The 24,197-nt window shown below is 41.5% G+C and overlaps 1 protein-coding gene and 1 pseudogene across 1 annotated transcript; both read left to right on the top strand.

Annotated features, from left to right (window-relative positions):
* The first annotated feature begins 2,052 nt into the window (after positions 1–2,052).
* On the top strand, positions 2,053–10,120 carry LOC111950603 (creatine kinase M-type-like). Its single transcript, XM_023968322.2, is given in 10 exon segments — positions 2,053–2,144; positions 3,649–3,857; positions 6,977–7,131; positions 7,320–7,452; positions 8,152–8,241; positions 8,244–8,261; positions 8,264–8,321; positions 8,448–8,571; positions 9,118–9,307; positions 9,591–10,120. Coding segments are annotated over 9 exon segments (1,140 nt in total). The 5' UTR covers positions 2,053–2,144; positions 3,649–3,664; the 3' UTR covers positions 9,770–10,120.
* A 7,775-nt stretch (positions 10,121–17,895) lies between these two features.
* Positions 17,896–22,686, top strand: LOC111950375 (creatine kinase M-type-like; annotated as a pseudogene).
* The last annotated feature ends 1,511 nt before the right edge of the window (positions 22,687–24,197 follow it).

Genomic DNA, 24,197 nt, shown 5'->3' with positions numbered 1-24,197 from the left:
TGCAAGAGGAAGGCATTGACGCTATGGACTGGCCCGCCCGTTCCCCAGACCTGAATCCAATTGAGCACATCTGGGACATCATGTCTCGCTCCATCCACCAACGCCACGTTGCACCACAGACTGTCCAGGAGTTGGAGGGAGGTCATACAGGCACGTGGAGGCCACACACACTACTGAGCCTCATTTTGACTTGTTTTAAGGACATTACATCAAAGTTGGATCAGCCTGTAGTGTGGTTTTCCACTTTAATTTTGAGTGTGACTCCAAATCCAGACCTCCATGGGTTGATAAATTTGATTTACATTGATCATTTTTGTGTGATTTTGTTGTCAGCACATTCAACTATGTAAAGAAAAAAGTATTTAATAAGAGTATTTCATTCATTCAGATCTAGGATGTGTTATTTTAGTGTTCCCTTTATTTTTTTGAGCAGTGTATTAAAATTATAGTGGCAGATGCATGGATGAATTTGCACTAGACAGGAATTGGTCAGAGTATACTTTTTTTGAAGTTGTAATTGTTCCTTTGCTTTATTTTTCATTGCTTTGTTTTTGATGTTGTTGTTCTATTGCAGTGGCATGTTCAATCATCTTTATTCCGGGGCTGCCGTGGTGAAGAAATGACTGATCCCCGTAAGGGGGGTCATTACGCTCCATCACGGAGGCATCTGTCAAACCTGGATCATTAGCAATGGGCCTGCCCTCATCTGCCAACAGATACATATCCCCGCCCACATGATGGGCTTCCAAGGCTGCTAAAATGTCCTTTTGCAAATATTCTGTCTGGATAAAAACATAATGATGAGCAAACTAGACCTGCTGTTCAATAAATCAATAAAATGCATTTTATAAAGCCCTTTTTACATCTGCAGTTGTCACAAAGTGCTTTACAGATACCCAGCCTAAAACCCCAAAGAGAAAGCAATGCAGATGCAGAAGCACAGTGCATAGAAAAAACTCCCTAGATGGCAGGAACCTAGGAAGAAAGAAACCTAGAGAGGAACCAAGCTCAGAAGATTGGCCAGTCCTCTTCTGGCTGTACCGGGTAGAGATTTAAGAGTACATGTGATCATTAATGCCAGATCGTTGATCTAATATGGCCTGCATTGATCTAAGGTGACATTATAGATAACATTCATATCATTCACTTCACATGTAAATAGCATGCATTACACATGCATTACTAATTAATCTGTAATATACAAAACACATTGAAGGACAAACCTACTATAGGCTAAACTAAGTAGCGTTCGTGGGGTATAAGAATCCATGTGATAAGGAAAAAGAATTCCAGCTTTTCCCAACCTGTGCTACTGACATAAGGACCCCTGCTATCCATGGCATGTTTGGCAAAAGCATTGCTCAGCTTTTTTGGAGCATGTTACTTACTACTCCCACCCCATCGTACAACCCCTCCCACCATCCTGATGACCCCGTGGAGAGTCGACTCCAAAATACTCGATTCCTCGACTCCTTGACCATCGACTCTGCGAGTCTACTCTCATTTTATTAAAAAAATAATTGATTGCTGCTAATATCGATTATTTTAGGATAATGTAAGTAACACATATCTGCAATACAATAGCATGTTCTTAGACTAAAGAGCAGCTTCAAGCTGTCTGTTCATTGAGTTTTGAATTAATGAATTAAGGTTTAGGCAGCTAGGCTGATGTACTGATTAGCCTTGATTATTTTGGTTAGTCGATTGTCAGACAGCTCCGTATGCATCGCTAGTCAATCACACAGTTCATGAGTGCGTATACACGCACTCTCAATTATAGCTAGAGTCAGGAGTCGACTACAAAAATCCTGGATCGACTCCACTAAAACACTAGATCCCCTACCACAGGCACTATGGCGGCGGACAGGGAGGGGAGAGCAGGGAGGGGTGAGGGTGCAGCTGCAGCCGTGCCTTGGATGACAGATGTAAATCCAGTCCTTCCGTAAACTAAACTGGGTATCAGAGACAGGATTGGGCCAATGAGAGACCAGCATGCAGTAAAATGTGCAGCCAATGGCTGCGTGTCTGCCCGGTATATAAGAAGAGCTCAAGAATCTTTGGAGTTGGGTGACCTCTATATTTTGGCTCTGGTGAACAGGATCTGATCCCAAGGACTGTTACTTTTTTTCTTGTCTGGTGTGCAGGTAAAAATGCAACGCTGTGCTTTGTATGAATAGCTAATGCTTTGGGATAAGGGCAGTGTGGCGGTTTGGATTAGTTGGACTCGGAAAGGCTTCTGACCTAAAACATTTTTGGGAGAAAAGGTTTGAAAAATTGAATGGTGCACATTTTTGAGTTAGCTGAGTTCTGTTATTTTGGCGTGTCCCTATTTGAAATGGAGAGGTGCTTTTTAAGCTCCTCAGGGTTTTTTTACCTCTCCTACACACTTTTATTTTGTTTATTAGTTTTAATCATATAATTTGGTATTTTTCTTCTGTGCAAATAATTAATTCAATAACAATATACTTAAATGAGGCATATACTTAATGATGCAAAAATAAGTCCTGGGTCAGTAAATGTACATATGGGGGCAATCTGGAAGGGTTTCAGATCAGTGGGATAATGAACAGCATATTTTAGTAGGAGTCTGATTCTCTTGGCTCATTTGATGATTATTTATTTTTCTGGAAATGAAGATGTGAATTGCAAAGTTGTGAACTGTTGCAAAGTTTTATAAGCTTTGTGTCAGCAAATGGTTCTCTGGTGCAGATACTGAGATAAATAAGTAAGTGTATCACAATCAGATACAGTATGAGGGCTATACACAGCTGTGGAACAGGTGTAAAAAGTTAGCTGGTCTAGAATGTCCAGCAATTGCTTTCGGACAGTTACTGTAACAGTCACACCCTTTTCATTGCTTTTGGACATGGGCATGTGATGCAACAAATGCGTCAATAGTTAAGTCCAGATCATGTGCTAATTTTTTAAATAAATATTTCAAGAAAGGTTGAGGTAAATTCCATGCCAACCAAATGCATTTAAGGAAAATAAATTAAATACAATTTATGAATTTGAGAATGGCCTATCAAGTATAGTGAATACAATTTAATTAATGAGTTGACCTTTAAAACAGCTATGTTGTTTCATAAGACTTCATGTGTGATGAGCATCAAGGTAGCTAAATGTTCCAAGATATTGTGATGGAAAACCAAGAGGGGCTGCAAAGGGTAATGACATGAAGAGGGGGGCTCTTTGCATGAGTGGAGAGGAGGGGTTGGAAATATGTTGCATATGTAAGAGGGCAAAGGGAATATGGGATAAGGGTGGAATGTTGAAGAGGATGTGAGGTTTGGGTTGAGGGTGTTAAAAATACCCAACACACAAGTGCTCCTCCCCCTTATCTATTCCGAACAGAAACATGACCCAATGGACGGGGACGTTGACTGACATTTGTAACTAGGATACGGGGTATCCACACCACTAGGGGTTTTTGCAGCTGTTCTATTGAGTATCCAGCAGTAATCTTTTAAATGTTGGGCTAAGGAAGTTTCTCTTGCCCTGAGACAGAGCACTCCTTGTAGACTTTACTCAGCTGTCAGTGTCAGGGAACTTCCTTTCAAATCGGTCACTATTAGGATTTGTGGATTATTTTCTGTGCAACTAGACAATAAATATCTGAAGATTTCTTATTTTCTTTCCCTCCTGCAGTGTTAGAAACGCAATCATGCCTTTCGGTAACACCCACAACAACTTCAAACTCAACTTCAAAGTTGAGGAGGAGTACCCTGACCTCACCAAGCACAACAACCACATGGCCAAGGTGCTGACCAAGGACATGTACGCCAAGCTGAGAGACAAGCAGACCCCCTCTGGCTTCACTTTGGATGACGTCATCCAGACCGGTGTCGACAACCCTGGTGAGTGCCACATATCTCCCAAACACCTGCTGAGGATAGCCACCAACCACCGCAAACACACAACTGTCAAAGGTAGAACTGAGACGGTCTGCACAACCAAGTTAGCGCTCTAGGGATTGATCATCCTAATACCATTGCAATAATTACATATGAAAATAATATATGCCATTGAGCAGACACTTATATCCAAAGTGACTTACAGAGCTGTACATACATTGCTCAAGACCTGTTCACGCTACTTGCTAGCAACAACACTGAGACCATCAGTCAACTTACTTGTAATAATGTCAATTCTGAAATGTTAGATTATATAGTTGTGGTATAGTATATTATATGGTTGTGGTATTAGTATGTCTTGAGCTAGCTGAGGATTAAAAAAAAATGTAAGTATGTATTTCAGCACCGGGATGATTTTATTTATATGGTTGTGTATTTCAGCACCGGGATGCTGAAATACATACTTTGTTTTTAAATCCTCAGCTAGCTCAAGACATACTAACACCACAACCATATAACTCAAATCTAATCAAATTTGGTTAGTCACATGCACCGAATACAACAGGTGTAAACCTTACAGTGAAATGCTTACTTACGAGCCCCTAACCAACAATGCAGTTAAAACAATACGGCTAAGAATAAGAAATAAAAGTAACAACTAATTAAAGAGCAGCAGTAAAATAACAATAGCGAGACTATATACAGGAGGGTACTGGTGCAGAGTCAATGTGCAGGGGCACCGGTTAGTTGAGGTAATATGTACATGTAGGTAGATTTATTAAAGTGACTATGCATAGATGAATCTCTGTAGTGCCTTGCGGTCGGAGGCCGAGCAGTTGCCATACCAGGCAGTGATGCAACCAGTCAGGATGTTCTTGATGGTGCAGCTGTAGAACCTTTTGAGGATCTGAGGACCCATGCCAAATCTTTTCAGTCTCCTGAGGGGGAAAAGGTTTTGTCGTGCCCTCTTCATGACTGTCTTGGTGTGCTTGGACCATGTTAGTTTGTTGATGATGTGGACACCAAGGAACTTGAAGCTCTCAACCTGCTCCACTGCAGCCCCGTCAATGAGAATGGGGGCGTGCTCGGTCCTCTTTTTCCTGTAGTCCACAATCATCTCCTTTGTCTTGATCACGTTGAGAGAGAGATTGTTGTCCTGGCACCACACGGCCAGGTCTCTGACATCTTCCCTATAGGCTGTCTCATCGTAATCTGTGGATCTGTTGGGGCGGTATGCAAATTGGAGTGGGTCTAGGGTTTCTGGGATAATGGTGTTGATGTGAGCCATGACCAGCCTTTCAAAGCACATCATGGCCACAGACGTGAGTGCTACGGGTCGGTAGTCATTTAGGCAGGTTACCTTAGTGTTCTTGGACACAGGCACTATGGTGGTCTGCTTAAAACATGTTGGTATTACAGACTCGGACAGGAAGAGGTTGAAAATGTCAGGGAAGACACTTTCCAGTTGGTCAGCGCATGCTCGCAGTACACGTCCTGATAATCCGTCTGGCCCTGCGGCCTTGTGAATGTTGACCTGTTTAAAGGTCTTACTCACATCGGCTGTGGAGAGCGTGATCACACAGTCGTCTGGAACAGCTGGTGCTCTCATGCATGTTTCAGTGTTATTTGCCTCGAAGCGAGCGTAGAAGTAGTTTCGCTCATCTGGTAGGCTTGTGTCGCTGGGCAGCTCTCGGCTGTGCTTCCCTTTGTAGTCTGTAATGGTTTGCAAGCCCTGCCACATCCGACGAGCGTCAGAGCCGATGTAGTACGATTCGATCTTAGTCCTGTATTGATGCTTTGCCTGTTTGATGGTTCGTCGGAGGGAATAGCAGGATTTCTTATAAGCTTCCGGGTTAGAGTCTTGCTCCTTGAAAGCGGCAGCTCTAGCCTTTACCTCAGTGCGGATATTGCCTGTAATCCATGGCTTCTGGTTGGGGTGTGTACGTATGGTCACTGTGGGGGCGACATCATCGATGCACTTATTGATGAAGCCATTGACTGATGTGGTGTACTCCTAAATGCCATCGGAGGAATCCCAGAACATATTCCAGTCTGTCCTAGCAAAGCAGTCCTGTAGCTTAGCATCTGCTTCATCGGACCACTTTTTTAATGATCTTGTCACTGGTGCTTCCTGCTTTAATTTTTGCTTGTACGCAGGAATCAGGAGGATAGAATTATGGTCAGATTTGCCAAATGGAGGGCTAGGGAGAGCGTTGTATGCATCTCTGTGTGTGGAGTATAGGTGGTCCAGAGTTCTTTTTCCTCTGGTTGCACATTTAACATGCTGATAGAAATTTGGTAAAACGGATTTAAGTTTCCCTGCATTAAAGTCCCCTGCTACTAGGAACGCCGCCTCTGGGTGAGTGTTTTCTTGTTTGCTTATGGTGGAATACAGCTCATTCAATACTGTCTTAGTTCCAGCCTCAGTCTGTGGTGGTATGTCAACAGCTACGAAAAATACAGATGAAAACTCTCTAGGTAGATAGTGTGGTCTACAACTTATCATGAGATACTCTACCTCAGGCGAGCAATAGCTCAAGACTTCCTTAGATATCGTGCACCAGCTGTTATTTACAACAATACATAACCTGCCACCCCTTGTCTTACCAGACACCGCTGTTCTATCCTGCCGGTACAGCGTATAACCAGCCAGCTGTATGTTGATAGTGTCGTCGTTCAGCCACGACTCTGTGAAGCATAAGATATTACAGTTTTGAATGTCCCGTTGGTAGTTTAATCTTCTGCGTAGGTCATCAATTTTATTCTCCAAAGATTGCACGTTTGCTAGCAGAAGGGAAGGAAGTGGGGGTTTATTCGAAGTTGTTTTCGGTCATAAGAGACGATAGCGGCAACATTATGTACAAAATAAGTAAAAAAATAAGTTACAAGCAACACAAATAAACAAACAAAAAAACACAATTGGTTGGGGACACGTAGATCATCAGTCTTCTTCTCCGGTGCCATTTATAGTATAGATATGCAGGTTACCTTATTAAATATGCAGCAGATATTTATTGCATATTTTTCACACCACAGAGTCGTATATTAATGTCAGTTAGTCTACTAATGTAGATGTGCTGCCTTCTTACCCTCCTCCTCCACTCCTCTCTCTCTGTCCTCAGGTCACCCCTTCATCATGACCGTTGGCTGCGTGGCAGGTGATGAGGAGTCCTACGAGATCTTCAAGGATCTGTTGGACCCCATCATCTCAGACCGTCATAGTGGATACAAGCCCACAGACAAGCACAAGACCGACCTGAACTTTGAGAACCTGAAGGTAGTGTCTAATTCTTCTGACATGTTTTATGGGTTTCATTTCCTATACGAAATGCCAAAGAGTACTGCTGAGTAAAAGCAGTGTGAAAATATTTGAATAATCTCTACATAGGAGGTTGGGAATCACAAACTTCTTTGAGACACTTGAAATGTTCTGGTCTGAAACTCTGTTGTGACCTCTCTGTATAGGGAGGTGATGACCTGGACCCCAACTACGTCCTGTCCAGCCGTGTGCGTACCGGCCGCAGCATCAAGGGATACACCCTGCCCCCCCACAACAGCCGTGGCGAGCGCAGAGCAGTGGAGAAACTGTCCGTCGAGGGTGAGCCTCCCAGCTATCAATAGCTACAGGACATATGCATACACAGGATTATGCATGAAGCTAGGCAATAAAACGAACAAAAGGGAAGTGGAGATCCAAATGTATTTATTTATTTAAAAACATTTACCCCCTTTTTCTCTCCAATTTCGTGAGATCCAATTATGATCTTGTCTCATCGCTGCAACTCCCCAACGGGCTCGGGAGAGCCGATGGTCGAATCATGCGTACTCAAACAGGACGTGCCAAGCCGCGTTTCTTAACACCCGCTCGCTTAACCCAAAAGCCAGCTGCACCAATGTTTCGGAGGAAACACTGTTCAACTAACGACCGAAGTCAGCTTGCAGGCGGTCGGCCCACCATAAGGAGTCGTTAGAGCATGATGAGCCAAGTAAAGCCCCCCCGGCCAAACCCTCCTCTAACCCGGGGGACACTGGGCCAATTGTGCACCGACCTATGGGACCCCCGGTGACGGCTGGTTGTGACACAGCTTGGGATCGAACCCCAGGCAGTAGTGATGCGGCAACACCGCCATTCGGGAGGCTGGAGATCCAATTCTTAGGAACCCCTTAGATTAATTGGAAATAGAGATCAAAAGTGAATCCTTAGCTGCAATGACTAGTGCATGATGTCAGATAACATGGTATCTCCCTGCCTGGAGTTAAGAGTGAGGGGAAACTGAGGGGTTTTCTGTTCCTCCAGCTCTGAACACCCTGGACGGTGAATTCAAGGGAAAGTACTACCCCCTGAATAAGATGACCGATGCCGAGCAGGAGCAGCTTATCGCTGACCATTCTTGTTTGACAAGCCCGTCTCCCCCTGCTGCTGGGCGCTGGTATGGCCCGTGACTGGCCCGATGCAAGAGGAATCTGGTATGTACCCAGAACACAGACCCATACCAATAGTTAACCAAAACAATACTGTATTGTACTGTACAGAATATCCCACAATGTATCATAGTGATGTATCATGTGAAACCTCATCCCTCCTTTCTGAAGGCATAACGATGCCAAGAGCTTCTTGGTCTGGGTGAATGAGGAGGATCACTTGCGTGTCATCTCCATGGAGAAGGGCGGCAACATGAAGGAGGTCTTCAGACGCTTCTGCGTTGGTCTGAAAAGGGTATGTACTGGTACTCAAACCATTTTGTAACTAGCTCTCACAGTCTCACGTCAGAATTAGACAGTTATCCATGTTTCTCAAACGTCCAATTTTGAAGTTGTTGCAAACATCACATTTCGAAATGTTTAAGGTTACATTTTCAAGGTTAGGGTTAAGTTTTGGCTCCGAAATCTTAAATTTAGGCATTAACTCTGAATGGTTAAGGTAAGGGTTAAGTTTAAGAATTGACGTAAAACAAAAATCTCAAAAACTTTGGAATCAGAGGCAGATGCTTACGCCCATCCACCCGCCCCATCCACAACACCCTAGCAAAACTGACACCTACTTGAAGGTAACAGTGCTCACTGTTGCCCCTAGTGGCCAGTGTCCCCGTCATCTCCTGACGTTCTCAGACATGGATGGACGTTGAATACTGACTTGTATCACGGGTAACCTGGCTGCCATTTTGACATGGTAGAAAAACACCTTAACACAATGAAAAGACATGAAAATGCAGAGAGACAATTACAAGAATGTTGATACAGGGTTGTTTATTTCATCTGACAGATTGAGGAGACTTTCAAGAAGCACAACCACGGCTTCATGTGGAACGAGCATCTTGGCTACGTGCTGACCTGTCCCTCCAACTTGGGAACTGGTCTGCGTGGTGGCGTGCACGTCAAGCTGCCCAAGCTGAGCACACACCCCAAGTTTGAGGAGATCCTGACCAGGCTGCGTCTGCAGAAGCGTGGCACAGGTACTCAAACGCACAACAATAACATCCAGAGCAGCTGCTGATATATTCAACTCTAAAACGTCACAGATCACGACAGTCTTCCCTTTTACAATAAAACATGTAAAAAGGAAGATGAGCAAAAGCTATTCTGAAATAGCCATGTCCACAGCGGTTAGGACGTCTGTTCATTGAGTCTGTTATTTTTGGTGCTATTTGGATAATTTACAGTATGAGTAATTTTGCAGAGATTGTCTGAGACATACACTTAAACCCGCTTCTCTCCCCTTTTCCCTGCTCTCTACAGGTGGCGTGGACACAGCCTCCGTGGGTGGAGTGTTCGACATCTCCAACGCTGACCGTCTGGGATCCTCTGAGGTAGCTCAGGTCCAGATGGTGGTGGATGGTGTCAAGCTCATGGTGGAGATGGAGAAGAAGCTGGAGAAGGGAGAGGCCATCGACGGCATGATCCCCGCCCAGAAGTAAAGAGTTGTTGACGTCGCTGGTCGTATTTTGTTTTTCTATTGTCAAGTTATGTGCCATTGAGCCAACCAACCGGCGCTTAGAGGAAACTGATGCTCGCTCTAGAGACTCTTCACTGCTCACCTATTTTTCTTCTTTCCTTCAGCCTTTTCTGTCTCTTTTGTTTTTTTCCTTTCCTTTTCTTCCTTGCGCCATTTTTTCCACTTCTCTCCTGTTCAGTTTGTAACATCCTGGATCAGCTTCCACTGAAGTCAGCTTGCCTGACAGATGTGGCATCACGTACATTTGAAATTTGGTTTTAGAAAAATGATAATTGAAACTGTGATTAAATAAACTTGGCCTCATGAACCAAAACAGATTGGTCTTTCTTGGTCATGCACTCATGATAAATCACTGCAAATGTTAAATCAAGTCTAATAGTGTTCAATTTAACAATCAAAAAGTCTCTTTATGGTCCCACACTACACAGAGTTAATGGTACACGTTCAAAAGTGTAAATTTCACAGATATTCTGTAACTCAGTAAATAGTTGCAAATTAAGATAATTTGACTACTAAGTATTTTTTAAACCTCCCACTTTGGTCTGGATGTGTCAATGTGTAGTTCATACATGCATAATCTATGAGCAGAATTACTGTTTACCTCAATTACACAAAATCCCTAGTTTGAAAGCAACAGTTTTTCTGGATGCTGCGCTGTGCCATTTTTCCTACGTTTACCCCCATAGAAATTTGTTTTCAACCAAAGGAAGAAGCCACTGTTGTCCAAAAAAAAACATTGCTGCACGTCTGAAGTTCGCAAAAGAGCACCTGGATGTTCCACAGCGCTTCTTGCAAAATATTCTGTGGACAGATGAAACTAAAGTTGAGTTGTTTGGAAGGAACACACAACACTATGTGTGGAGAAAAAAAGGCACAGCACAGCACAGCACCCAACATCAAAACCTCATCCCAACTGTAAAGTATGGTAGAGGGAGCATCATGGTTTGGAGCTGCTTTGCTGCCTCAGGGCCTGGAAAGCTTTCTATCGTTGACATAAAAATGAATTCCCAAGTTTATCAAGACATTTTGCAGGAGAATGTAAGGCTATCTGTCCGCCAATTGAAGCTCAACAGAAGTTGGGTGATGCAACAGGACAACGACCCAAAACACAGAAGTAAATCAACACCAGAATGGCTTCAACAGAAGAAAATACGCCTTCTGGAGTGGTCCAGTCAGATTCCTGACCTCAACCCGATTTAAAATGTTGTGGCATGACCACAAGAGCTGTTCACACCGGACATCCTAAGAATATTGCTCAACTGAATCAGTTTTGTAAAGATGAACGGTCCAAAATTCCTCCTGACCGTTATGCAGGTCTAATCCGCAACTACAGAAAACATTTGGTTGAGTTTATTGCTGCGAAAGGAGGGTCAACCAGTTATTAAATCCAAGGGTTCACATACTTTTCCCACCCTACACTGTGAATGTTTACACAGTGTGTTCAATAAAGACATGAAAACGTATAATTGTTTGTGTGTTATTAGTTTAAGCAGACTGTTTGTCTATTGTTGTGATGTAAATGAAGATCAGAAAATTTTTATGACGAATTTAATTTATAAATCCAGGTAATTCCAAAGTTTTCACATACTTTTTCTTGCCGCTGTATATGCCAAATTGTTCCTTTAACCTTACTCTATATGCACTAGTGAAGCCCATATGGATAATATTTTGACAGGTATAAGCATTCTGGGTATAACTCTACCTTGCCTCCTTAGGTAAAGTTACATCCAGATAGCTTGCATCTGACAAATAATCTCAGATAGCCACTAGCGCATATGGAGTAAGGAGTATGGAGTAAACAAAGCTGTTTTTTAAACAGGAATTGACAATGTCTCTTATGACTTCACCTGACAAAGACCATAATCTAAACTGTAGCTCCTATACCACCTAGCAACTATCTTTTCAGTTTACTGAGTAGGGTTTAGACCACAGTGTGTGAGTGGCCCTTTGAGAGTTCTCATAGATATCTCTGAAAACAAGTAACTTCATCTTTAGAGCTTGGAGCCGTGGGGAGGTCCTGAGATCATCAAGTTCCAAGAATACTTTTTGGAACACCTCAAAGGTATATTTCAGTTCTTTGGAGTACTGTAGATTTAAGCCATAGATGAGGCACATAAACAAGGTACATGACTGTGTAACACTGCGAATACCAGCCAGGACCTCTGCTCCTTCGAGGCAGATCACATGCTCTATATTTTGGTGCAGATGTTTCACAGTGAACAACTTCATCACATGCTGAACGAGGTCCTCTCGGATCATGGTGTCGTCAGCATCCTGAGTGAAAAAATTAAGAAATAACAGACTAGGCTACTAGATTAACTGTGAAATTTGAGAGGAGAGAAGGGGAAAGAAAGGAAGATAGCTCATTTAGAGATAAATAATACAAAAATAAAAACAACCTTTTATTCTGTGATAAGGTATTCAACCCTCTCGCCGGGGGATATGATCAGGCCATGGACCACACTCTCTTCTTTCCTGGATGGTGTTGCACTGTAATATGATGTCAGCCAGAGAGATATGCTGAGAAGGATTATCACCACAGCAAGCAAGGTACTTGGAGTCTAACAGACAGGCCTGGATGAGATCTTTAAGGTCAGGGCCCTCCGCAAGGCTCACAAAATAATTTTAGATCCAAGCCACCTCCTGTACCCGGACTTTGAACTACTCCCCTCTGGGCGCAGGTATAGGGCACCCCTCAGCAGGAAAAACAGAACGAGACAATAATTTGTGCCAGGTGTGATATCCCTCCTAAATAGCTTGGGCTAATGTTCCTATTTACTCAGTAAGGCCAGTAGGCTAGTCTTTAAAAAAAWTTTTTTATTGGTATGTAACTGTTATGAAAGTTGGATTGTCAATTTTGTTTTGTATTTAAACGGCACTTTAAACATGTACATGACACTGCAACAAAATTTCCCCATGGGGACAATAAAGTAAGTAAGTTATCTTCTTATGGCTGCAATCTCGTTAACGGGATGATATGACAACAGCCAGTGAAAGTGCAGGGCGCCAAATTCAAACAACAGAAATCTCATAATTAAAATTCCTCAAACATACATGTATTTTATACAATTTTAAAGGTAATCTTGTTGTTAATCCCACCAAAGTGTCCGATTTCAAATAGGCTTTACAGTGAAAGCACCACAAACGATTATGTTAGGTCACCGCAAAATCACAGAAAAACACAGCTATTTTTCCAGCCAAAGACAGGAGTCACAAAAAGCAGAAATAGAGATAAAATGTATCACTAACCTTTGATGATCTTCATCAGATGACACTCATAGGACTTCATGTTACACAATATATATATGTTTTGTTCGATTAAGTTCATATCTTTTCTAAAAACCTCAGTTTACATTGGCGCCATGTTCAGAAATGCCTCCAAAAAATCACGTCAAATAACATAAATACTCATCATAAACTTTGAWGAAAGATACATGTTTTACATAGAATTAAAGATACACTTGTTCTTAATGCAACCGCTGTGTCAGATTTCAAAAATCTTTACGGCAAAAGCACAATATTCAATAATCTGAGAACAGCGTTCAGCCACAAAAGGAAGCCATACAGTTACCCGCCAAATTGTGGAGTCAACAAAACTCCTAAAAAGCATTATAAATCTTCACTTACCTTTGCTGATTTTCGTCGGAATGCACTCCCACAAGAAATGTTAGTTTTGTTCGGTAATGTCCATCATTTATGTCCAAGTAGCTACTTTTGTTAGCGCGTTTAGTACACAAATCCAAACGCTCGTGCAGGTCCAGCCAAACATCGGACGAAAACTTCTAAAAGTTATATTACAGGTCAAAGAAACTTGTCAAACTAAGTATAGAATCAATCTTTAGGACGTTGTTATCATAAATATTCAATAATGTTCCAAGCGGAGAATTCCTTTGTGTCTATAGAAGTAATGGAACGCAAGTCGATATCATGTGGAATGCGCGTGACCAGGACCTGGCTCTCTGCCAGACTCATTCCCCTCTCATTCAGCCCCACATCACAGTAGAAGCTTCATTCAAGGTTCTACAGGCTGTTGGCATCTAGTGGAAGCCGTAGGAAGTGCAAACAGATCCATATCCTACTGTGTTTTCAATAGGCGATGAGTTGAAAATCGACCAACCTCAGATGTCTCACTTCCTGGTTGGATTTCTTCTCAGGTTTTTGCCTGCCATATGTATTCTGTTATACTCACAGACATAATTCAAACAGTTTTAGAAACTTCAGAGTGTTTTCTATCCAATAATAATATGCATATATTAGCAACTATGACTGAGGAGCAGGCCGTTTACTCTGGGCACCTCTGTGCACCTTTCATCCAAGCTACTCAATACTGGCCCTGCAGCCATAAGAAGTTATTAATACTGGCAACTGAATACATACAGTTTAACCTATATACTATTGTGAAGGTGTTACTGTGCATACTGTACCCCGTACAGAACTTCAAGGATTTTCTGCATGTCCGCCTTTACAGCACCTCCTTTTGACTTAAACAAGTCCAATAGTTGTGATGTAAATTCGTCCAGATTCTGCATAAAGGTGGACTCAAGCAACAGTTGTAATTCTTCTGAACTCTTCCTTAATGAGAGAGATCTTCTGAACAGATATGGACAAAAGATGATCTGAGAGCCAGAATACTATTGGGAAACCCCTCCCAAAGCATGTGCAGAGTGAGAATGTTCAGACTAATCTTTAATGCATATTTAATTGTAGATTAGAATATTAGGTCAAGACAACACAAAATATTTAAATCAATATACACTTTTTACCTACAATGACTATTTTCATTCAGCTGTATTTTGTACCTGAGTGGGCTCAAACAGGGCTAGCCATCTTTCTTTGAAGTTCTTCACAGGAAGGGCCTGAACGACATTTTGGAAATCACAATGTTGTAGTTTTTTATTTATTTATTTATTTGTATTATTTAACCTTTATTTAACTAGGCAAGTCAGTTAAGAACAAATTCTTATTTACAATGACGGCCTACCAAAAGGCAAAAGGCCTCCTGCGGGGACGGGGGCCTGGGATTTAAAAAAATAAATACGATATAAATATAGGACAATCACAAGAAGAGAGACACAACACTACATAAAGAGATGTAAGACAAAAACATAACAAGACAGCAAAACATGACAACACAGCAATGGTAGCAAGACAACATGACAACAACATAGTAGCAGCACAAAACATGGTACAAACATTATTGGGCATACAAACATTGTCATGTACTTGTACTTCTCCCAGTAGCTCCACTCGCTCCCTCTCCAGGGTTTCTCCAGCAGGGTGGGAGGTAATTTATCTCTGCCTTCTTTGTTTAAACATTTTTTTGGGGGCAACGGGCCTGTCCTCTGATTTTCTCTTGACAGAGTTCACCTCCAGTTTTGGACAATCCAATTCCTCTCAGTTTCGATCTTTAATTGCCCATCTTGTACTTCAGGCTGGTTTGCCATCCGTACAGGCCTGAGAAGGACCCAGACTCTTTAAGGCATGGCTACTTTTTTACCAAAGCTACTGCTACTTGACAAAATGGTAGACTTGGCTTTAAACTGCAAAATCCTTTCAGACAGCTTCCAGGATGTCTGATTTCACAGACAGATTGTTGAGTAGTGTTCCATTCTTCGTGTGTGCTTCATTAGCTGCCTCAAGAATGAGCTCTGTATCAGTACTCAGGAGCGTCTGAATACCTATACCAAAAAGAAGACTTGTATTAAAATCTATGACAATGTCAGGAAAATAAAACTTGAATGACTTCAGCTTTAGATGGTTAGCTAAAAAACGTAAACATCGCAATCCTATCGGACTTGGAAGAGCTGCTTGTTATCTATCTTACTAATTTAGCTAGTTTGGCTGTTAGATTATTGACGAGATAACTATTGCACAAGGTCAACATTTGCAGTGCTGCCTAACATGTTGTGAATACGTGAACAACACAAAGGTTTCTGCAAGGACAGGTGTTGCTAGATAGCTAGGTTTAGTTAGCTAGCTAGCTATGTATTGTTCATTCCTCTCTGTCTGGCTAGCTTGCCTAGCAGTCAAACATTAAATTGCAGGGACACCATGTGTTCAGTTCTACTGTAATGTTTGCTGACGATACATTTTTTGGTAACATAGCTATTTCGGTTAATATAAAACGTACACAAAATGACAAAGGTTAGAAACAGAAACCAGAAACTAGAAACTAGCTAGCTTATTAACGTGCAAATAAACTCAGCAATAAAATAAACGTCCCTTTTTAGGACCCTGTCTTTCAAAGATAATTCTTAAAAATCCAAATAACTTCACAGATCTTCATTGTAAAGGGTTTAAACATGGTTTCCCATGCTTGTTCAATGAACCACAAACAATTACCGGTGGAACGGTCGTTAAGACACTAACAGCTTACAGACGGTAGGCAATTAAGGTCACAGTTATGAAAACTTAGGACACTAAAGAGACCTTCCTATTGACTCTGAAAAACACCAAAAGAAAGATGCCCAGGGTCCCTGCTCATCTGCGTGAACGTGCCTTAGGCATGCTGCAAGGAGGCATGAGGACTGCAGATGTGGCCAGGGCAATAAATTGCKATGTCCGTACTGTYAGACYCCMAAGACAGCGCTACAGGGAGACAGGACGGACAGCTGATCGTCCTCGCAGTGGCAGACCACGTGTAACAAAACCTGCACAGGATCAGTACATCTGAACATCACACCTGAGGGACAGGTACAGTATGGCAACAACAACTGCCCGAGTTACACCAGGAACGCACAATCCCTCCATCAGTGCTCAGAATGTCCTCAAAAGGCTGAGAGGGGCTGGACTGAGGGCTTGTAGGCCTGTTGTAAGGCAGGTCCTCACCAGACATCACCGGCAACAACGTCGCCTATGGGCACAAACCCACCATTGCTGGACTAGACAGGACTGGCAAAAAGTGTTCTTCACTGACGAGTCGCAGTTTTATCTCACCAGGAGTGATGGTCGGATTTGCGTTTATCGTCGAAGGAATGAGCGTTACACCTTGGCCTGTACTCTGAAGCGGGACTGCAGTACTTAATGCAGCTGGTGGCCACACCAGATACTGACTGTTACTTTTGATTTTGACTCCCCCTTTGTTCAGGGACACATTATTCCATTTCCGTTAGTCACATGTCTGTGGAACTTGTTCAGTTTATGTCTCAGTACTTGAATCTTGTTATGTTCATACAAATATTTACACATGTTAAGTTTGCTGAAAATAAATGCAGTTGAGAGTGAGAGGACGTTTCTTTTTTGCCGAGTTTATATATTGACTTCCTCAGGATCTTCAAACATCCTAAATCGAAGTCTCCCACTGGGCACAGGTGTCATTTCAACATTTCAAATTTAGTTTTGATTTAATTTTGGTTGAGATGTCAACTAACATGAATTCAACGTGAAATCAACAAAGGATTTCACATAATTTGATTTAGGTTATAAATTGGGTGAAAACAATTTTTAAAAATCCATTATATTGATGACTTTTTGCAAATCCAATCAGTTTTCGAAGTTGATTCAACATCATCAGATTAAATTTTTGTTGTTGTTGAAATGACGTAGAAACAACATTGATGCAACCAGTTTCTGCCCAGTGGGCAATTTCTAGTGATTAGGCTGACCTCACAACCTCATCAACATTCCAGCCACCATATAATCCTCTCTTCAGCCCCCTTACCCATATCCCACACTCAACCCCTCTCTTGAACGACCCTTCCGTTTATTCCCTTTGTCCACATTCACACCGTACACTTAAAAAATAGACGTTTATCCATAAACGGCGAATTTCGAAAGGAAACTATGCAATCTAGTTGTGTGAGGTTTGGTATAAGGATGTTAAAAATATCCAACGCACAAGTACTCCTCCCCCGTATCTATTCCAAACAGAAACTTGACCCAGTGGATGGGGACATTGACTGACGTTTGCAGCTGTTCTTTTGACTATCTTCCACTGTCAGTGTCTGGGAACGTCCTTGATAGGTTACTATTAGGTTTGGTGGTTTAAACGTTTTCCATGTGTTCCTAATGTCTCTATTCTGTGCTGTTTTCCGTGCAAATTATGGACTCTAAAGATCAAAGCTATTCTATAATTTACCCCCCTGCAGTGTTAGAAACTCAATCATGCCTTTCGGTAACACCCACAACTTCAAACTCAACTTTAAAGTTGAGGAGGAGTACCCTGACCTCACCAAGCACAACAACCACATGGCCAAGGTGCTGACCAAGGACATGTACGCCAAGCTGAGGGACAAGCAGACCCCCTCTGGCTTCATTTTGGATGACATCATTCAGACCGGTGTCGACAACCCTGGTGAGTGCCACATATCTCCCAAACACCCCTGCGTATTTTTCACACAACAGTGATATATTAATGTCAGTTAGCCTACTATGTAGATGTGCTGCCTTTTTACCGTCCTCCCCCTCCTCTCCTCAGGTCACCCCTTCATCATGACTGTTGGCTGCGTGGCAGGTGATGAGGAGTCCTACGAGATCTTCAAGGATCTGTTGGACCCCATCATCTCAGACCGTCATAGTGGATACAAGCCCACAGACAAGCACAAGACCGACCTGAACTTTGAGAACCTGAAGGTAGTGTCTAATTCTTCTGACATGTTTTATGGGTTTCATTTCCTATACGAAATGCCAAAGAGTACTGCTGAGTAAAAGCAATGTGAAAATGTTTGAATAATCTCTAAATAGGAGGTTGGGAATCACAAACTTCTTTGAGACACTTGAAATGTTCTGGTCTGAAACTCTGTTGTGACCTTCTCTCTGAGTAGGGATGAAATGACGGCAGGTAGCCTAGTGGTTAGAGCGTTGGGCCAGTAACCAAAAGGTTGCAAGATTGAATCCCTGCGCTGACAAGGTAAAAGTCTGTCGTTCTGCCCTGAACAAGGCAGTTAACCCACTGTTCCTAGGCTGTCATTGTAAATATGAATTTGTTCTTAACTGACTTGCCTAGTTAAATTATTTTTAAATTCTTAAAAAATTACCTGAACCCCAACTATGTCCAGCCGTGTGCGTACTGGCTGCAGCATCGAGGGATACACCCTCAGCCGTGGTGAGTGCAGAGCAGTGGAGAAACTGTCCGTTGAGGGTGTGCCTCCCAGCTATCAATAGCTACAAGACATATGCATACACAGGATTATGCATGAAGATAAGCAGTAAAACACGAAATGGAGATCTGAATTCTTAGCCACTCCTCAGATTAATTGGAAATAGAGATCAAAAGTAAATCCTTCGCTGCAATAACTAGTGCATGGTGTCAGATAACTCCATGCAGGGAGATACCATGTTAAAAGTAAGGGGAAACAGGGGTTTTCTGTCTCTCCAGTTCTGAACACCCTGGACGGTGAATTCAAGGGAAAGTACTACCCCCTGAATAAGATGACCGATGCCGAGCAGGAGCAGCTTATCGCTGACCATTTCTTGTTTGACAAGCCCGTCTCCCCCCTGCTGCTGGGCGCTGGTATGGCCCGTGACTGGCCCGATGCAAGAGGAATCTGGTATGTACCCAGAACACAGACCCATACCAATAGTTAACCAAAACAATACTGTATTGTACTGTACAGAATATCCCACAATGTATCATAGTGATGTATCATGTGAAACCTCATCCCTCCTTTCTGAAGGCATAACGATGCCAAGAGCTTCTTGGTCTGGGTGAATGAGGAGGATCACTTGCGTGTCATCTCCATGGAGAAGGACGGCAACATGAAGGAGGTCTTCAGACGCTTCTGCGTTGGTCTGAGAAGGGTATGTACTGGTACTCAAACCATTTTGACATGGCACAAAAACACCCCTAACACAATGTAAATGCAGGGAGACAATTATAAGAATCTTAATTTAGGTTAACCCAGAACTAAATTCTTGCGTAACTGGTCCGATGCTCAATTAAGATTTCGGTCCAGGGATAGCCCCCTTTTTAAAAATGTTCGCCTAAATGACATACCCAAATCTAACTTCCTATAGCTCAGGCCCTGAAGCAAGGATATGCATATTCTTGGTACCATTTGAAAGGAAACACTTTGAAGTTTGTGGAAATGTGAATTGAATGTAGGAGAATATAACACAATAGATCTGGTAGAAGAAAATACAAAGAAAAAAACAACTGTTTCTTTCTACCAGAGTCTTTGAAATGCAACAGAAAGGTCAATGTTCCAGCCATCACGCTGGTTGTAATTCCGATTATGTCCACAAGATGGCAGCAGTGTATGTGCAAAGTTTCAGACGGATAACTTGAAGTATGAGCAAACTACATGACATTTAGTGTGAAGTCACCCAGGTACATTTGGGCAAATCGTGAAGGAGACATTTGTATTCATATTACATTGTTCTGCAAGAATATCATCAAATCTGTATACTTGGACTTTGATTTAGCTTTTCCAGTATTAGTAGCCATATTATAAGTTCAACATTTGCAAAACAGTTTTCATAACTTCATGTCTGAATATTCTTATAATTTTTGTCCAAAAGGAAAAGGCATGCTGTCGTACAAGGTTAGTAGCTACATTTTACAACAGATACATGGTTTCCGGATACTCCCGTAAAGCCCAGATCATTGGCTATCTAGCTAGCTTTGACCCCGATTGGTGCATATTTGACAAAGTTAGAGTCGTTCAAGTGAACACCGCCCACGTCATCGGTGTGCCATGAAGGCATCGCTCTCTGACCAAATATGGTGCCATATAGGATATACTACACCCCTAATGATATAGTGAAGTCTGGTTACGTTCTAGGATCTCCAAAGAATACATACTAACGTGATTTGACTGGTTGAAACAACGTTTAGGGTTAGATTTTCACAGATTCCTTTCTTTGCAAATTGAACGAGTGGAAATACAAAATAGATTGTGCATGCTATATGGACCCTTTTAGGATATGAAAAATGATTTTTATCTAACAAAACGACACTTCATGTTATCTCTGGGACCCTTTGGATGAAAAAGACTTCAAAATGTAAGTGCATATTTCACTTTCAGAGGTGAATTTATCAAACCTATCGCGGTGATAGAAGTGTTTTGTTGTTAGGAGCTCTCCTCAAACAATAGTATGGCATTTTTTCGCAGTAATAGCTCTTGTAAATTGGACAGTGCAGTTATATTAACAAGAATTTAAGCTTTCAGCCGATATAAGACACTTATATGTACCGACATTTGTTGTTTCTCTAAAATCTGCGATCGTGACAAGGCGCTGTATGATTTACAACTGTCCCGTTGACGGGACGCCTATCCCTAAGAAGCGATAGAACAAGGATCGGAACCAGAACAAAGAGCTCCACCCCTCGCTCTTTTCAAGTTACAGGCAATTCTATGTGCCAAATCTCTCTTCCCCTTTCGGAATTCGAAAGACTCTAACACCGGCAAAATTGTGATTTGTTCAAAGCACCGGAACTAATGCTGCTTGTTATCTCACGCATCCCTTTGTATCATGGCAGATCAACACTACCACTACCACCAGGCTGCGTCTGCAGAAGCGTGGCACAGGTACACAGGTACGCACACACACAACAATAACATCCAGAGCAGCTGCTGATATATTCAACTCTAAAACGTCACAGATCACGACAGTCTTCCCTTTTACCACACAACAAGTAAAAAGGAACAGAAATGAAAATGAGCGAAAGCTATTATGAAATAGCCATGACCACAGCGGTTGAAGGAAAAATCCACAAAAAAACTATATATATATATTTTTTTTCATTAGTTCACTGTTGGTACAGTCCCAACATATTTTGCATGCCAGCAGTCAAGTTTTCAAGATATTGGAATTTTAAGAAGCAAAGTGTCACTTGCCACATCCTGATGATGCTAAATGCATCATATAATGGAAAACACATCATCGTAATGATGTGGCAAGTGATACTTTGCTTCTTGAAAATCCTATATCTTGAAAAGTTGACTGTTGACATGCAAAACATTTGAGACTGTATCAACAGTGGACTAATTAAAAAAATACCAAAATGTAGTTCCTTTGAGTAGTCTGTTCATTGAGTCTGTTATTTTTGGCAGTGGTGGAAAAAGTATTCAATTGTCATACTTAAAAAAAAAAGTGAAGATACCTTAATAGAAAATGACTCAAGTAAAAGGGAAAGTCACCCAGTAAAATACTACTTGAGTAAAAGTCAAAGTATTTGGTTTTAAATATACTTAAGTATCAAAGTACAAGTAAAAGTATAAACCATTTAAAATTCCTTATATTAAGCAAATCAGATGGCACAAATATTTAAGGATAGCCAGGGGCACACTCCAACACTCAGACATAATTTACAAATGAAGCATTTGTGTTTAGTGAGTCCGCCAGATCAGAGTCAGTAGGGATGACCAGGGATGTTCTCTTGATAAGTGTGTGAATTGGATAATTTTCCAGTCAAACTGTAACGAGTAATTTTGGGTGTCAGGGAAAATGGATGGAGTAAAAAGTACATTATTTTCTTTAGGAATGTAGTGAAGTAAAAGTAAATGTTGGCAAAAATATAAATAGTGAAGTACAGAAAACCCCAAAAACTACTTAGGTAGTACTTAGTATTTTTACTTAAAAGTACTTAACACCACTGATTTTTGGGACATTTGGATAATTTACAGTATGAGTAATTTTGCAGAGATTGTCTGAGACATACACTTAAACCCGCTTCTCTCTCCCTTTTCCCTGCTCTCTACAGGTGGCGTGGACACCGCCTCCGTGGGTGGAGTGTTCGACATCTCCAACGCTGATCGTCTGGGATCCTCTGAGGTAGCTCAGGTCCAGATGGTGGTGGATGGTGTCAAGCTCATGGTGGAGATGGAGAAGAAGCTGGAGAAGGGAGAGGCCATCGACGGCATGATCCCCGCCCAGAAGTAAAGAGTTGTTGACGTCATTGGTCGTCTTTTGTTTTTCTATTGTCAAGCGGTACAATGACGCCAACCTGCGTGTAGTGGAGATCTTTTTCTTCTTTCCTTCTGCCTCTTCTCTCTCTCTCTCCTTTGTCATTCTTCTGTTTTTTACTTTCATTTTCTTCCTTCTGCCATTCTTTTCCTCTTCTTTCCTGTTCAGTCGGTAACATCCTGGTATCCGCCTCCACCAAAGTCGGGCTTACCTGACAGACGTGAACATTACATTGGTTGTAAAAAGTTATCATTGAAAGTTATCATTGAAACTGTGGTCCAATAAACCTATTACCATGAACCAATACAGATGTCGATGTAGTTTGGTCTTTCTTGGTCATGCACTCAAGGTAAGAGCACAACAAGTTTTAAATCAACTTGAAGTTAACCCTGTTCTTATATTGTCCCACACTACACTAGCTTTCTAACAATTTCAGTTTGTTACTCTGTGAATAGTTGAAATTTAACATATACTAACACTGCTTGTTGTATTTACTCTTCACTGGCGTCAAGTGTTAAAATTAAACTCCATCAGAATAAATTTGAACTTTAATAGTGACTACATTTGAACAGTATAGTGTAAACATGAATTGTTACACAAAATCAGCTCTGTGTAAATGTTTGGCCACTAATAGAGTTGACTACATTTTACCACAGTAAAGTGTAGACTAGACCAGTGGTGTAAGTACTTTGAAGTAAAAATACTTTAAAGTACTACTTAAGTTGTTTTTGGGGGGTATCTGTACTTTATTTGACTATTTATATTTTTTACAACTTTTACTTTTACTCCACTACATTCCTAAAAAATAATGTACTTTTTACTCCCATACATTTTCCCTGACACCCAAAAGTACTCATTACATTTTGAATGCTTACAGGGGTGGGCAACTCCAGTCCTCGGGGAGGCCTTAGCAGGACAGGAAAATTGTCAAATTCACAAACTTATCAAGAGAATAAGGTCATCCCTACTGTCTCTGATCTGACGGACTCACTAAACACAAATACATTGTTTGTAAATTATGTCAGTGTTGGAGTGTGGCTATCAGTAAATAAATTAAAAAACAAGAAAAATATGCCATCTGGTTTGCTTAATATAAAGGAATTTGAAACAATTTATACTTTTACTTTTGATACTTAAAGCAATTACATTTACTTTTCACACTTAAGTATATTAAAATCCAAATACTTTGACTTTTACTCAAGTAGTATTTTACTGGGTAACTTTCACTTGAGTCATTGTCTATTAAGGTATCTTTACTTTTACTCAAGTAGGACAATTGGGTACTTTTTCCAATAATGGAATAGACTAATAGTTATTAAAAGTGCTGTTAAGACATGGCAGCACTTACATGGTTTTCACTTACATGGTTTTTTGAAGCTCACAACCTGGAGTAAACACTGAGACAACATCGTGTGGTGCTTGTGTGTTTGCTGGGTAGTAAGGTAAAGATGATATTCTAAGCCTAACTGTCCAACAATGAAGGAGGAACAAAGTTATTATTAGCAGTAAGAGCAATAGCAAGAATCAAGTGATGATCACTCACG

Source organism: Salvelinus sp. IW2-2015, linkage group LG23 (genome assembly GCF_002910315.2).
Source record: "Salvelinus sp. IW2-2015 linkage group LG23, ASM291031v2, whole genome shotgun sequence".
Taxonomy (NCBI): Eukaryota; Metazoa; Chordata; class Actinopteri; order Salmoniformes; family Salmonidae; genus Salvelinus; species Salvelinus sp. IW2-2015.
This window is presented reverse-complemented; position numbering and strand designations above follow the sequence as displayed.